The 16,798-nt window shown below is 44.9% G+C and overlaps 1 protein-coding gene across 6 annotated transcripts in view; it reads right to left on the minus strand.

The window, feature by feature from the left end:
• Positions 1–16,798, minus strand: part of LOC113589297 (cadherin-4-like) — a 302,611-nt gene that overhangs the window by 87,234 nt on the left and 198,579 nt on the right. For 4 of the 6 annotated variants that reach the window (XM_081706680.1, XM_035522244.2, XM_081706681.1 and 1 more), the window contains one exon: positions 7,980–8,179. In XM_081706680.1, coding sequence (XP_081562806.1) covers positions 7,980–8,179 — 200 coding nt within the window. Of the gene's footprint in view, positions 1–4,925; positions 5,192–7,697; positions 7,745–7,979; positions 8,180–16,798 lie in introns of those variants that run through there. The other 2 variants (XM_035522245.2, XM_081706683.1) reach the window with 2 other exon arrangements.

The following is a 16,798-nucleotide window of genomic DNA, read 5'->3' on the forward strand; positions in this document are numbered from 1 at the left end:
TGTGGTGACCAGAGAAAACAAGACCTTCCAGCGCTGTTCATTAGACACATGCCCAGGGGGAACCGAGTTCAAGGCTGCATTAGAGTGCGCGTGCGTGTGTGTGTGTGTGTGTGTGTTTGGGGACGTATATGCTGGTGGCATACGGTACAGATAGACTCCTGGGGGTGGTGTCATACGATTTTATCAACAGCACGTAGCGTGTGAAGTTGGAGCTGAAACAAACAGGAGACAGTGACAGAAACCTGGAGATCTCCATCCATCCATTCATCCACTTACTCCTCAAATCAGAAATTACATTAATGTATTTGTAATTTCTTGGACATTCATAATTTATAAATAAACGATGGTCTCGTCATGGCTAGCCATCCTGCTCCTGGTAACCTAGCAACCACTGATTGGTTAGACATCGTTATGTGTTCATTTATTGTTCAGTCAGGAGTTGAAATGAAATGGTTTGTTCAGAAAGAAACATGTCTCATTTCCAGAGATTTGCGTTGCCACATCATATCAGCATCAATCGTGAATTCAGTGGGTTTAATGTGATGCATTTTGGTTACTGTTATGCTATGAGCAGATATGCAGTAGCATATATATGATTTAAAAGGCAACACACTGACTCACGCTAAGTGCTAGAAGAAATTTATTCACAGTTCACAAAGCAAGCAAACACCATTCAGATTCCTGAGAGCACCGAGAGTCTGACACTGAGTGTTTGGTTTGGTAAAAAGAGACTTTAATCAACTATCAGACAACATCCTCTCTCTGACATTTAAAATCACAATTTTCCTCCCACGCCACTCGCTGAAGCAAACCTCCCACCACGCTGGGCGCACTAGCAGACACGGACAGACCCTAGCAGAGTCAGCGGGACCCTGGGTAGAGTCAGCGGGACCCTGGGTAGAGTCAGCGAGACCCTGGGTAGAGTCAGCGGGACCCTGGGTAGAGTCAGCGAGACCCTGGGTAGAGTCAGTGGGACCCTGGGTAGAGGCGGGGGGGGGGGTGGTTTAGGAGTGTGTAGCCCTGGTGGGGTTGAGTGTGTGTGTGTGGGGGGGGGGGTGTCTGAGGTGCTGCTCTCATTGAAACATCATGCTCTCTGAGGTATTGATCTCTCTGAGCTGCTGATCCCTGTGAGGTACCCATCTCTCTAGGTGCTGATCTCTCTGAGGCGCTGATCTCTGTGAGCTACTGGATTCATTATTCATGGTGCACGTGTACTGTCATCTCTGAGTTTGGTTCTGAGTCACTGCTCTCTACTTCACACTGGACAGAAATCCGTCCTGGTATTTTTAGAAGAAGTAGAGTGTGTGTCCTGGCTGCTTTAGTAAATATGTAATGAGAGTGATGACCTGTCTCACCTGGGGTGGCAGCTTCCCGCAAAGAAATTAGAATGGAGCAGTGTGTGTGTGTGAGTGTGTGTGTGTGTGTGAGAGTGTGTGTGTTTGTGTGTGTGTGTGTGTGTGTGTGTGTGTGAGAGAAAGAGAGAGAGATGGAGGTGGTGTGTGCATGTGTGTGTGTGAGTGTGTGTTTGTGTGTGTGTGAGTGAGAGAGAGACAGATGGAGGTGGTGTGTGCATATGTGTGTGTTTGTGTGTGTGAGAGAGAGAGATGGAGGTGGTGTGTGTATGTGTGTGTGTGTGTGTTGTCTCCCTGATTGTTAACATGTGAGCCTCACACATAGACACTTACCAGGAAAAATGAAATGTTAACAAAACAACAACAACTGCAACAACACTAACAATAATCTAAAACAAGCAAAAACAATATAAAATGATCTAAAATAAATTAACCAGGAAAATAAAATTAAAAAGGCAATTAGGAGGCAATAAAAAATACAAAACAACTGATGAAGGCAAAGAAAGAACTGAGACAGAACAGCCAACTGAATCACGATCACTAAAGCAACTCAAATGAACCATGATCACTAAAGCAGCTCAAATGAACCACGATCATTGAAGCAACTCAAATGAACCACGATCACTAAAGCAACTCAAATGAACCACGATCACTAAAGCAACTCAAATGCACCGCGATCACTAAAGCAACTCAAATGAACCACGAACACTAAAGCAACTCAAATGAACCACGATCACTAAAGCAACTCAAATGAACCACGATCACTAAAGCAACTCAAATGAACCACGATCACTAAAGCAGCTCAAATGAACCACGATCACTAAAGCAACTCAAATGAACCACGATCACTAAAGCAGCTCAAATGAACCACGATCACTAAAGCAGCTCAAATGAACCACGTTCACTAAAGCAGCTCAAATGAACCACAATCACTAAAGCAGCTCAAATGAACCACGATCACCAAAGGGAAGGTTTTAAAAATATAACTTCAAAGTGTCTCTTGTGAGGGATTCTGTGATAATGAACGGGAAACTGTTGCAAACTGTTCGGAGAGAGTCCGCTCACCTTCTGACCTTCTTCCTTTTGTGGAACAGATAAACCCTTGTGATCAGTAGCTCCGGGGCGGGAGGCGGGGCGAAGGTCGATATGATCAGAGGTGTAGCTTGGAGCTATGCTGGGTAGCGCTTCAAAAATGAACAGCCAAGCCTCGAAATCCACTCTGTAGCTGACTGACCATTTTGGAATAACTGCAGGTGTGCGGAGCGTGACTGAGGTGTTGCCAGGTAGAGCGAATTGAAGTATTCAGTGTGAGAGCAGATGAGGGTGTTAACGGCCAGGTCCTTACAAGACATGTTGTGGTTCAGTTTTGGCGATATTCCTGAGTTGAAATTAGCTACCTCTCACAGCTGCATTGATTTGTTTTTTAATTTGAAAGAAGAAAAAAAATAACACAAAGATGTTGACATCTGATTCGGTACATTAGCTGACAATACTATATCTCTGAGAGAACAAGTAGCACCAAATATAACCATATCTGTCTTCTCCCGGTTCTGACATCCAACGCTTTACAGCTTGTGAGCAGTCAGCGAGGAGCAGCAGAGTCGCTTTCACCAGACTTAAGTGGGAGGTACATCTGCGTGCCATCTGCATAACAAAGATCCGATATTTTGTACCTCCGGAAGATGGAGACCAGTGGGAACATGTACAGGGAGAACAGGACAGGTCCCGAGGTAGAGCCCTGAGGTATTCCACATGCAGTAGATGCTGTGGTGGAATGACAGAAAAAAACTTCTGCTGTCCAAGTATGAGGCACAACATTTCAGTGGAGTAGCGTGGAAGCCAAAAAAACACTTCAGACGGTCGAGGGAAAAGTGTGATTGACAGTATTAAAACCTGCTCTCAGGCCTAAAAGAACTAAAACAGCACACTTTCTAGAGTCAACAGCTCATAGTGAATCGTCAGACATGCTAGGGAGGAGTCTAAAACCTAACTGAAGCTTTTTGAAAAAATGGTTTGTGCTTAAAAATTAGGAAAGTTGCGAGAAGAAAAAACTTCTCCAGAACTATTGTTACCTTCAAGATGGTCGAAAGTGGGTCAGAACCAACGGGTCTGGGCCTGGTGCATTTAAAAGAGGCTGGGTGATTGCAGGGTAGAGGCAGGACAGAGCAGGACTGTTTGCTGAGCCTGCATCACAGTCCCTGCGAGGGCGTGTGGGACACACATCCAGAGAGCAAAGGTAACTCAGACAGGGTGTAGATACTGACTCAAGCTGACTGAGGAAAGCACAACACGTGGGCATGTCAGAAGCATCATGGGTAGGTGGTAAAATATGTGCACTTATAAATTTAGTCAATAAAAGATTCATAAGCATTTCATAAGATCCTCACATACTTCTGCAGGGGCCCCAGGGCTGTCTTAATGATGGGGTGAAGAGCTGGATTAATTGTGTTTAAAAGAAACTCAAGGCCTGTCAGAGGGGTTTTATGGTAATGTCAGCAAAATATTTTTCTCGCGCGGCATTTGGAGAGTTTGCCAGTCGTTCTTTCATATTTCGGGCAGAGACGTGAAGGTTGTCCTTTTTCGTCCTTCCTGTATTCCTTTACAAGGACACAGGCATCGCTGGAGTTGGGTTTGTAGAGGAGCGACTGAATTTCTAATGTCAGCACGTGCAGAAGTGAGTAAAGCAGGTCATCAGTGTTCATGCCCTGAGGGGACTCTCACTGCTAGAAACTAAAGGAACACCAGTACAGGCAGACGAGGAGTTACAGGATGCGTGAGGCCTCATCTTATACATTGTACTGAACAGGGACAGAGAGTGACCAGTACAGGGACAGAGAGTGACCAGTACAGGGACAGATAGTGACCAGTACAGGGACAGATAGTGACCAGTATGGAGACAGAGAGTGGGCAGTCCGAGGATAGACGGTGTTTAGGAGGAGGTGGACGTGGACTGAGCACATCAAATATACTGCACAACTATTGATCAATTGAAACTTTCAGCACTTACTGTTTGGTAACACACTTCCTGTTGTTCAGTTGTTCAGTTCACACTTCCTATTGCTCTCTCTATCTCCTGTATGACAAGATCAGGTCTGATCTCTGCTCATTAAAGCAAAACACCAGACAGGGCCAAACTAAATGGATGGAGCAGAGGTAGAAACTCCACCCACTCAGAGGCTTAGAAGGACAACAGATGGAAATGTTAAAACGGCCAAGAATCAAGACTTTATCCGTGCTGGATAAAGCCATAGATTAAAAAAACAGACATTTCCTGGATAAAATCCTTCCTGTTTGGCAGATCTATACACTGGCGCGGGACACAGAACATGCTTATTCTGTTAGACACAGCTGCACTTCAAAACTCAAACACTCCGTCATGGTCAGTAATCGGCATTTGAATTTATCTCTAAAAATGGTTGCTAATCCTGAGGCGCAAGCCGCTGTGTTTAAGAAAGAGCCGTCGCTGGGAGACAGCTTGACAAGTGAAGCCCAACCTCCATTCCTTAAGTGTCAGAGAACATCTAATCCAAAGAGGAATTAAAAAAGTTAATTCAGTATAAAAGACGTATTTACCCGCGGACTTGCGTCGATGGGCGCTTCCTTAACTCGCACAGGATCTGAGACCGATTGGAAAGAGAATACATGCTGAATTATAGACGGTTCCAAGAGCCAGAGGTTACTAATATTCACGCAGCTACGCCGAAGTCTAGCCGGACAGTGAAGAAACGCCAAAGATATGAACATCCCACGACCCCCAACAGAATTCCCAGACACGCAGATGGTGACGGGATCCCCAGTGAACGGAACGTGGGTGCCGAGGCGATTCGCATGGCCATGCCAGCATGTGCACGTCTGAGGAGACAGCCAACTTTGGAAGTTCAGTCTTCGGGTACTGGAACCCCTCGCTATTAGTGGAAAGGTCTAAGAGCTTAAAAACTACTACTCTGAGCAGAGTCCAGTGTTGGGTCCAACCAGAACAGATATTTGGATGAAACATTTGGAGACAAACATTTTTTTACAGGCTGCCGAGTTAAAACCACCAGCGCACAATTAACCACCACAAAGAAAACGCCCAGGAAACAGGAAGTGGAGAGTTACTGGTGAGAAGGCAGTAGGGGTCGGTGTTAGGAAGGGGGTGTGGGGTCCGCAACAGGGACGTCGAATTAACACCAAAACTAGTCTGAGTTGAATAGACAATCATCTGTATATGAGATTCAGCTGAGCAGTGGTCTGATCCGCTGTCTGATCCGCATCAGTGGATCAGTAACATTGCTTATTACTATAATGAGATCATAAACCAGAACTGGAGCATCTGTGGAGAGTCACGCCAGCATACACTCTCCGGGAAGGAACGTCACTCCACACACACACACACACACAGCTGGAACGCTCTCTCAGATCAAACCACAAAGTAAATGTTTTACCATAAATTACGTTTATACATAACACACTACACACACCCACACAACACACACATCCCACACACACCACACACAGCCCACAGACACCACACACACCACACACAGCCCACACAGACCCTATACACCCCCACACCACATACAGCCCACACACACACCGCACAGCCTACACACCTGGTCCATGAGCAGTCGTGTGCTTTGCATGGTACTATATACTGTATACCGTTTGCTGTATACTATATACTATATACTGTATACTATATACCGTATATAATGTACTATATACTGTACACTCCATACTTTATACTCTATATTACATACTGTATACTATATACTCTATATTATACACTGCATAGTATGTACTATCTACTGTATACTATATACTTTATATTATGTATTATATACTGTATACTGTGTGCTGTATATTATATACTATATACTGTATGGTGTATATTATATACTATATACTGTATATTATATACTGTATACTATATACTGTATATTATGTACTATATACTGTATACTTTATACTCTATATTACATACTGTATACTATACACTGTATATTATATACTGCATAGTATGCACTATCTACTGTATACTATATACTATATACTGTATGCTGTATATTATATACTATATAATATATACTGTATGCTGTACACTATATACTGTATACTATATGCTGTACACTATATTATATACTATAAACATTATGCTGTATACTATATACTTTATACTGTATACTGTATATTATATACTGTATACTGTATATTATATACTATATTATGTATACTATATACTGTATACTGTATATTATATAATATATACTGTATACTGTATGCTGTATACTATATACTGTATACTGTATGCTGTATATCATTTACTATATATTGTATACTATATACTGTATGCTGTATATTATATACTGTATGCTGTACATTATATACTATATACTGTATATTATATGCTGTATACTGTATGCTTATATTATACTGTATAATATATACTGTATGTTGTACACTATATACTGTATACTATATACTGTATGCTGTTTATTATATACTATAAACTGTATGCTGTATACTATATACTGTATGCTGTTTATTATATACTATAAACTGTATGCTGTATACTATATACTGTATAATATATTCTGTATGCTGTATACAATATATTTTATACTGTATACTGTATGCTGTATATTATATATTATATACTGTATACTATATGCTGTATATTATATACTTTATATTATTTACTATATATTGTATACTATATACTGTATGCTGTATATTATATACTGTATACTATATACTGTATACTGTATACTATATACTGTATACTATATACTGTATATTATTTACTATATATTGTATACTATATACTGTATGCTGTATATTATATGCTGTATACTGTATGCTGTATAGTATATACTATATACTGTATACCATATGCTGTATACTATATAATGTATGCTGTATATTATATACTATATACTGTATATTATATGCTGTATACTGTATGCTATAAACTATACACTGTACACTGTATGCTGTATACTATATACTATATACTGTATACTGTATGCTGTATTTTATATACTATACTGTATACTATATACTGTATACTGTATGCTGAATACTATATACTGTATGCTGTATATTATATACCATATACTGTATGCTTTATAATATTGTATATTATATATTGTATACTGTACATATATATATATATATATATATATATACACAATATATATAGACATACATAGACACACACATAGACATACATAGATATACACAGAGAGAAAGTGTGTGTGTGAGAGAGTGTGTGTGAGTCTGTGTGTGTGTGTGTGTGAGTTTGTGTGTGTGTGTGTATGTGTGTGAGTGTGTGTGTGTGTGTGTGTGTGTGTTTTAAACCCCTACCTCCTGTCCCTCAAGTTCCAGCTCAACAGTAGTCTCCCACGTGTGTGTGTGTGTGTGTGTGTGTGTCTGTGTGTGTGCGTGTGTGTGTGTGTGTGTGTTTTAAACCCCTACCTCCTGTCCCTCAAGTTCCAGCTCAACAGTAGTCTCCCATGTGTGTGTGTGTGTGTGTGTGTGTGTGTGTGTGTGTCTGTGTGTGTCTGTGTGTGTGTGTGTGTGTCTGTGTGTGTCTGTGTGTATGTGTGTGTGTGTGTGTGTGTGTGTGTGTGTGTTTTAAACCCCTACCTCCTGTCCCTCAAGTTCCAGCTCAACAGTAGTCTCCCACGTGTGTGTGTGTGCTGTCACTGTAATGTTGATGGGGCTTCTCAGCCTGGACTCCTCCACCTCTGTCTGGGTGTAGACAGAGCCATCTGCCTCCACCCGGAAACCAGGATTACTGCTCTCCAACTGCACACCCTGGTTCCCCAAACAATCATTGAAGTGAACTGTAGAGAGAGAAAGAGAGAAAGAGAGAGAGAGTGTTAAGTTCTAAATTATTAAATCTAACCTGTACAAACGACATTTACACCCACGGTTTACAACTGGAGCTCCTGAAGGGCGTTGAAGGCTATCTGGCCTGCTCCACCCACTTCTCCAGAATGCTATCTAGGCCTGCTCCGCCCACTTCTTCAGAGTGCTATCTGGCCTGCTCCGCCCACTTCTTCAGAGTGCTATCTGGTGGCTCCGCCCACTTCTCCAGATCGTTGCTATAATAGGACATGTTTCAGTGACCCTGCTGGTTTTACAAAACATAAGATACCACAGCAGGCTTGGAATGGCCACTGATCTGGGTACAACTGTAGGGTGGTGTGGGCCACACACACACACACACACACACACACACACACACACACACACACACACACACACACACACACCCCTAGAAGGACTCAGGAATCTCTGTCATCAACATTTCTTTAAAGTCTCACAAAACCTCTCCACTCAACGTTCAGTGTGCATCATAGACTGCACCACTGACCCCAGTCTAATGACAGAGTTTGTACGTTTGCTCGGACATTAACACACCTTCTCTCGGATAAACAATCAATGCACAAATGTTGCTGCTGAATGTGGCATGTGAGCGTGTGCACGAGTGTGTGCGAGCGTGGACAGACGCGAGACCTGCTGCTCCTGCTGTCAAGTCAAATCGGCCGTCAACACTGCCCCGGCTGTGGGTGGGGACACAAGTCCTGGACCAAGTCTTGGACCAAGTCCTGGACCAAGTGTGAAGGCTGAACTGAAACATCGATTGGAGTCAAAGCCAGAAACCCTAAAGTGTGACTCCCTGAACTCACCTCCTGTGTGCACACGCTTTCCGAAGACACAGAAAAGAAACCTGATGAATACTGATGAAATATTGATGATATTCAATAAATGATATACTTCAGATCCATATGATATACTTTGGACCCATGTTCCTGTTTCTTTATTGATGCTTTGATAGATGTTTCCTACGAGCGCTGCCAACAGCTGAAGCATTAATACTGCAGTTCACATGACTAGTAGCTCCGCTAGGTCCCCTTGCTAACAAATAAGCGCAGACAACAAAACAAAACTAGCAACCACAGAATTCTGCTCTGGGCTTCGTGACAGACTAGGAGTTTCCTGGAGCTTCCCTGTGAAGGTGGCTTTCCCGGCTTTGAGGAGACCGCCTGGGAAAAGTCATGCTGGGATCGACCTGGTGGCTGAGGTCAGCTGCAGGAAGGCACGAGAAAAAAGATTCTGAATCCCATTACTGAGTATTCCCATATCAGTATTCCCATTATAGAGTATTCCCATATGGAGTATTCCCATTTCAGTATTCTCATATCGGGTATTCCCATATCAGTATTCCCATTATCGAGTATTCCCATATCGAGTATTCCTATATCAGTATTCCCATATTGAGTATTCCCATATCAGTATTCCCAATCTGAGGCTAGATCTGACACAACAATGCTCCAGCAGTAACTCGGAGCACTCTGCATCTACTCACACACACCTAGTGAGCGCACACAGGGAGACGTTATTACACTACTCTGCAGGTACACCGCTGTAGATCACCCGGAACAAGGGGAAAGCAAAAGGCCAGAGAGAGAGAGGGAGATCAAGAACAAAGGACAGAGATAGATCATGACATTTACCAATTATGTAGTCATTCCAAATTGCAAACACTAGGCTTACTTTCATCTCTCTCTCTCTCTCTCTCTCTCTCTCTCTCTCTCTCTTTCTGTCTCTCACTTTAGGGGTAATGGTAGCATTTTCTTGAATTACCCAGCAGTAGAGGCTTTTTCTCCATCAGGAATCTGGTTTGTCTAAACACACCTGTGGCTAAACACACCAGAGACTAAACACACCAGAGACTAAACACACCAGGGAATAAACATACCAGAGAATAAACATACAAGAGAATAAACACATCAAAGAATAAACACACCAGAGACTAAGCACACCAGAGAATAAACACACCAGGGAATAAAAACACCAGAGAATAAACACACCAGAGACTAAGCACGCCAGAGAATAAACACACCAGGGAATAAAAACACCAGAGAATAAACACACTATGGAAAAAACACACCAGAGAATAAACACACCAAAGAATAAACACACCAGGGAATAAACACACCAGAGACTAAACACACCGGAGACTAAGCACACCAGAGAATAAACACACCAGAGACTAAACACACCAGAGACTAAGCACACCAGAGAATAAACACACCAGGGAATAAAAACACCAGAGAATAAACACACTACGGAATAAACACACCAGAGAATAAACACACCAAAGAATAAACACACCAGGGAATAAACACACCAGAGACTAAACACACCGGAGACTAAACACACCAGGGAATAAACACACCAGAGAATAAACACACCAAAGATTAACACACCAGAGACTAAACACACCAGGGAATAAACACACCAGAGGATAAACGCACCACGGAATAAACACACCAGAGAATAAACACACCAAAGAATAAACACAACAGGGAATAAACATACCAGTGACTAAAGACCCAGCTACATCGCCATAGAGACTAATCACCCAGCCAAATCAACACAGACTAATCACCCAGCCTCATCACCACCAGTAACTGATCTGGGTACACCACCAGCGAAGCGTCAGCGAATTTTGCTCCTTGCTCAAAGCGTTCTGGAATCATTCTGTTCCAACTGCACTCCAGTGTCCCTGTTTCCCATTCCTCTGTGTTAAGGAACTGAAGGAAAACTCAAAATTTTCCTGCGGAAAACTGGGGTGGTACTGCAGACACTGGGCAGTACTGGGGATCACTGGGGTGTTACTGGGGATCACTGGGGTGGTACTGGAGACATTGGGATGGTACTGGGGATCACTGGGGTGGTACTGGAGACATTGGGATGGTACTGGGGATCACTGGGGTGGTACTGGGGATCACTGGGATGGTACTGGAGACATTGGGATGGTACTGGGGATCACTGGGGTGGTACTGGGGATCACTGGGATGGTACTGGAGACATTGGGATGGTACTGGGGATCACTGGGGTGGTACTGGAGACATTGGGATGGTACTGGGGATCACTGGGGTGGTACTGGAGACATTGGGATGGTACTGGAGACATTGGGATGGTACTGGGGATCACTGGGGTGGTACTGGAGACATTGGGATGGTACTGGGGATCACTGGGGTGGTACTGGAGACATTGGGATGGTACTGGGGATAACTGGGGTGGTACTGGGGATCACTGGGATGGTACTGGAGACATTGGGATGGTACTGGGGATCACTGGGGTGGTACTGGGGATCACTGGGGTGGTACTGGAGACATTGGGATGGTACTGGGGATCACTGGGATGGTACTGGAGACATTGGGATGGTACTGGGGATCACTGGGGTGGTACTGGAGACATTGGGATGGTACTGGGGATCACTGGGGTGGTACTGGAGACATTGGGATGGTACTGGGGATCACTGGGGTGGTACCCCCACACCAGCTACATTACCACCAGACACTAATCACCCTTTTCTGATGTTTTTCATGCTCCTGATGAACACCGTCTCTGAAGGTACAATGACATTTCTTATTTTATTTGACCAATGTTCTTGGTTGTAACTGGTGGTTGAGACGGTTCCCAGTATCCCTGCTTCCTCTTGGTAGGGCTGAGTGTCTGAGTGTTCTCTCAGACCAGCTCACACACCACACACACATCAGTTGGCATGTTCCCAAACACCTCCAGTGCCCTGGCCGGTATGCGGCCCCCGCTGTAGTGTGGGGTAGCAGGGCTACACCATTCTCCATCCCTTACTGCTTTGCGCCCCGCTGTGAGCTCTGCTTCACACCCTGAGTCCTGGGTTCTGATGGCAGGAGAAGATGGAGATGATCAGACAGAAGAGGTTAACGACAATCAGCCAGTTCGGCACTCTCCCGCTCCCCCGAGGCTGTAAATACCCCGCGCCACCAGCCGGGGCACCTCACACGTGAGCTGGGAGCAGAGACAGAGGCAGCCAGGGGGCATGTTGCGGGTTCGTTATGCTGCGATCTCACACACCGCCTGCGGAGGGTGCTACGGTGCGGGCGTCTACACGCTCCTGCTTGACATTTCTAGCAACACACACACTCTCTCTCTGTATTTTCTCTCCCTCATACTCTCAATGTTTTCAGTTTTCATCTTAAATGAGCTTTATTGGTGTGACAAAATCATTTTGTATCGCCAAAGCAGTTCCAGGTGTGGCAGAAGTGGCCCAAAAAGGGAGGTTTAAGCAAAGATTTAACGTTTAAACAGAGTGGTGTAAATGTGGGTGCAAATATTGTGTACACAGTCATACAGAGTTGCAGAATAATATGAACTAATGTAGCTATAATGTGATGCCGCACTGATCACACGCACACACACACATACATGCGCGCACACACACACACACACACACACACACACGCAAACACACACACACATACATGCACACGCATGCACACACACACACATACATGCGCGCACACACACACACGCACGCACGAAAACACACACACACACACACATACATGCACACACACACACGCACGCACGCACGCAAACACACACACACATGCGCACACACGCACGCACGCACGCAAACACACACACACATACATGCACACACACACGCACGCAAACACACACACACACGCACGCAAACACACACAGACACACACATACATACACACGCATGCACACACACACGCACGCAAACACACACACGCATGCAAACACACACACACACGCACGCACGCAAACACACACACACATACATGCACACGCATGCACACACACACGCACGCAAACACACACATGCACACACACACACGCACACATGCACATGCAAACACGCACACACACATGCACACGCAAACACATACACGCACACACACATGCCCATGCACACACACACGCGCACACACACACACACACACACACACACACACACACACAAAAAAAAACTGACCATTTTTTGTGTTGATGTGTTTTGTTTCTTCAGCAAATGTAAAACTGCAAATGTACATGCAGACCAGGGACTTACACTCCTGCACCACTAGGGCACGACTCACTGATCACGACACCCTTTAATTATCTAAAGGGTATTGTGTTAACACTCCAATGAATGTAAGGTGCAGGGGACCAGCAGGGCACTGAGGTGTGTGTCTGGCTGAGCTCAGGGGCTGACACACTGGCCTTTGAGGTGGAAAAGCTCAACAGAGATGATTGACAGGCCCGATTACCAATGAGACATCCCCTGGTTCCAGGACTCAGCCAACCTGTCAGTGTCGTGCACTGATGGGAGGGTTCACACACAGGCACTAGCGCTTAGGGGCTCGATCATAGTGTTGACACACACACACACACACACACACACATACACACAAACACACACACATACACACAAACACACACACACACATACACACAAACAAACACACAGACACACACAAACACACACACATGCACACACACACACACACACACACACACACACACACACACACATACACACAAACACACACACACATACACACACACACACACAAACCACACACACACACACACACAAACCCACACACACACATACACACAAACACACACACACACACATACACACAACCACACACACAGACACACACAGACACACACAGACACACACACATGCACATGCAGGCACACACACACATACATGCACACACACACACACACACACACACAAACACACACACATACACACAAACACACACAGACACACACATACACACAAACACACACACAGACACACACAAACACACACACATGCACATGCAGGCACACACACACATACATGCACACACACACAAACACACACACACACACACACATACATGCACAGACATGCACATACACATGCAGGCACACACACACATACACATGATCCCCTTAGGGTTTAAGCTAAAATAAAGGTATCATTCCACTCGCCACCATGTTGTCTGTGCATGGCACAGAAAGATGGAGGCTCTTTATGGATCTGACAAATAACCCTGCAGATGTACAGAGAGCAGAGATGAGGAGAATCCGCAGACGACCCCAGACGACCCACACATCTGCATGGTGCAACTTCAGAGGCGTAAGCAAAGAGACAGCCAAAGACAGAGAGAGGGAGAGAAGGAGGGAGAGAGAGAGGGAGAGAGAGGGAGAGAGAAGGAGGAAGAGAGAGAGGAAGAGAGAGAGAGAGGCAGAGAGAAAGAGAGAGGGAGAGAAGGAGGGAGAGAGAGGGACAGAGAGAGAGAGGGAGAGAAGGAGAGAGAGAAGGATGGAGAGAGGGAGAGAAGGAGGGAGAGAGAGGAAGAGAGAGAGAGGGAGAGAGAGAGATAGAGAGAGAAGGAGAGAGGGAGAGAGAAAGCTAGCGCTGTGTTTTTCCTAAAGTGTGGGACGTCTCCACACGTCTCCTGGGTCAGGCCACATCTCTTCATCTCGTCCTTAACGCCCAGAAAGGTCAAAGTTAATTAAACACGGCCGCTATCTTACACATCCTGGAGCATTCTGACAGGGATGCTGAAAGAAAGATAGAGAGAGAGAGAGGGAGAGGGGGAGAGAGAGAGAGAGCGAGAGAGACTGGCCTAGGAGAGAGTGAGGTGACCTTGTTTCACCTGATGTCTGTTTGACAAATTTCGGAGCCGGGAGTGACCTGGGCCAACTCTGGCGCTACAGTAGAGACGCTGTGTGAATATGCTGTGATTGATGAGACAACAGGCCAATCACAAGCCAGAGGGAGGATCTTAGCCAAGCAAGGGCAGGAAGCATTGGCTGTTGTGAAGCTCCGTGGCCCTGTGGTAGATGACTATGTGGTAGGCGTTGGCACGCCGCTGAAACAGATGACTTGACAGAGCAAGATCTAAATTTGGGTGTTTAAAAGTTAATCGGGTTGACCTCACGCTTGGATAAAGGTGGTGAGGGGGACAGAGAGAGAGAGAGAATGAGGGATGGAGAGAGAGAGAAAGAATGAGGGATGGAGAGAGAGAGAGAAAGAATGAGGGATGGAGAGAGAGAGAAAGAATGAGGGATGGAGAGAGAGAGAGAAAGAATGAGGGATGGAGAGAGAGAGAGAAAGAATGAGGGATGGAGAGAGAGAGAAAGAATGAGGGTTGGAGAGAGAGAGAGAAATAATGAGGGATGGAGAGAGAGAGAGAAAGAATGAGGGATGGAGAGAGAGAGAAAGAATGAGGGATGGAGAGAGAGAAAGAATGAGGCTGAGAATCTGGCATTCAAATTTGGAGTCTTTTTTTGGTGGCGCTGTGGGGATGTGCGGTATGGGGTCCGCTCTTCATCACTGATCACACACACACACACACACACACACACACACACACACACACACACACACACACACACACACACACTCACACACTCACACACACACACACACACACACACTGGACCTCCCCACCGAGTCACTGCAGGCCACATTCAGCGGAAATTTACAGCAGTTCTGAGAAACACATCAACAAACGGGGAGAGAACAGAGGCCAATCAGGGCTGCTTCCTGATCGTTCCAGTCATTCGGAAAAAAGGTTTGGAAAACTGTTTTTTGGATGTGTCTGAAATCAAAGAGCCTAACCACAAAACACCACAGAGCGAAGCTCTCAAAGTTCAAGAGCTCAGCAGTGAGACCAGGGCTGTGAGCCAGCTGCTCCCGAGACTAATTAACCCCTGACCCCGACCTCTGACCTCCGACCTCTACCACACAATAAACCAGAGCCAAACGCAAGGAAAACCAAACTAACAGACTGAGGAGAATAGATAGATAGATAGATAGATAGATAGATAGATAGATAGATAGATAGATAGATAGATAGATAGATAGATAGATAGATAGATAGATAGATAGATAGATAGATAGATGCTTTAGTGGGACAGATGGACAGAACTGTCTCTTTAGGGTGAGTGTGAACAATAGACACAGAAGCTGGACTCTTTTAAAAGATTTGGCTTGTAGAGCAGAGGGGGACACACTCCAGCGCTGTGTGTGTGGGTGTGTGAGTGTGTGTGTGTGTGTGTGTGTGTGTGTGTGGGTGTGTGAGTGTGTGTGTGTGTGTGTGTGTGTGTGTGTGTGTGTGTGTGGGTGTGTGAGGGTGTGTGTGTGTGTGTGTGTGTGGGTGTGTGTGTTTCGTTATTCTGTGAACATGAAAACAGGCAGGAATAAAGAAGATTCCCACACTTACACGCGTGCACACACACACACACACACACACACACACACACACACACACACACACACACACACACACACACACACACACCCCTCAGGTATAAAGGCCTAGTGTAAAGGGGAAAATGTGCATGTCTAGTTTCCAGTTTCCTCAATCCAAAAGTAAGATTTAGGAGAAAGTCTGTCCTACAAACCCAGGAGCTGGTGCTCATCACTATGTAATACACGTCTTGCTGAGGACTTCCTGTTTCATTCCTGTTTATTCCTAGTACAGCAAACATGATCTGCTAACCTGCTCCTGTTTATTACCTATTCAATAATACTCTGAAGGCGTAATACTGTCTTATTCCAGCAATGCTCTGTAGAAGTCATACTCTCTTACCCCAGTAACACT

The sequence above is a fragment of the Electrophorus electricus genome, chromosome 24, assembly GCF_041902795.1.
Source record: "Electrophorus electricus isolate QZ-2024a chromosome 24, ASM4190279v1, whole genome shotgun sequence".
Classification (NCBI taxonomy): Eukaryota; Metazoa; Chordata; class Actinopteri; order Gymnotiformes; family Gymnotidae; genus Electrophorus; species Electrophorus electricus.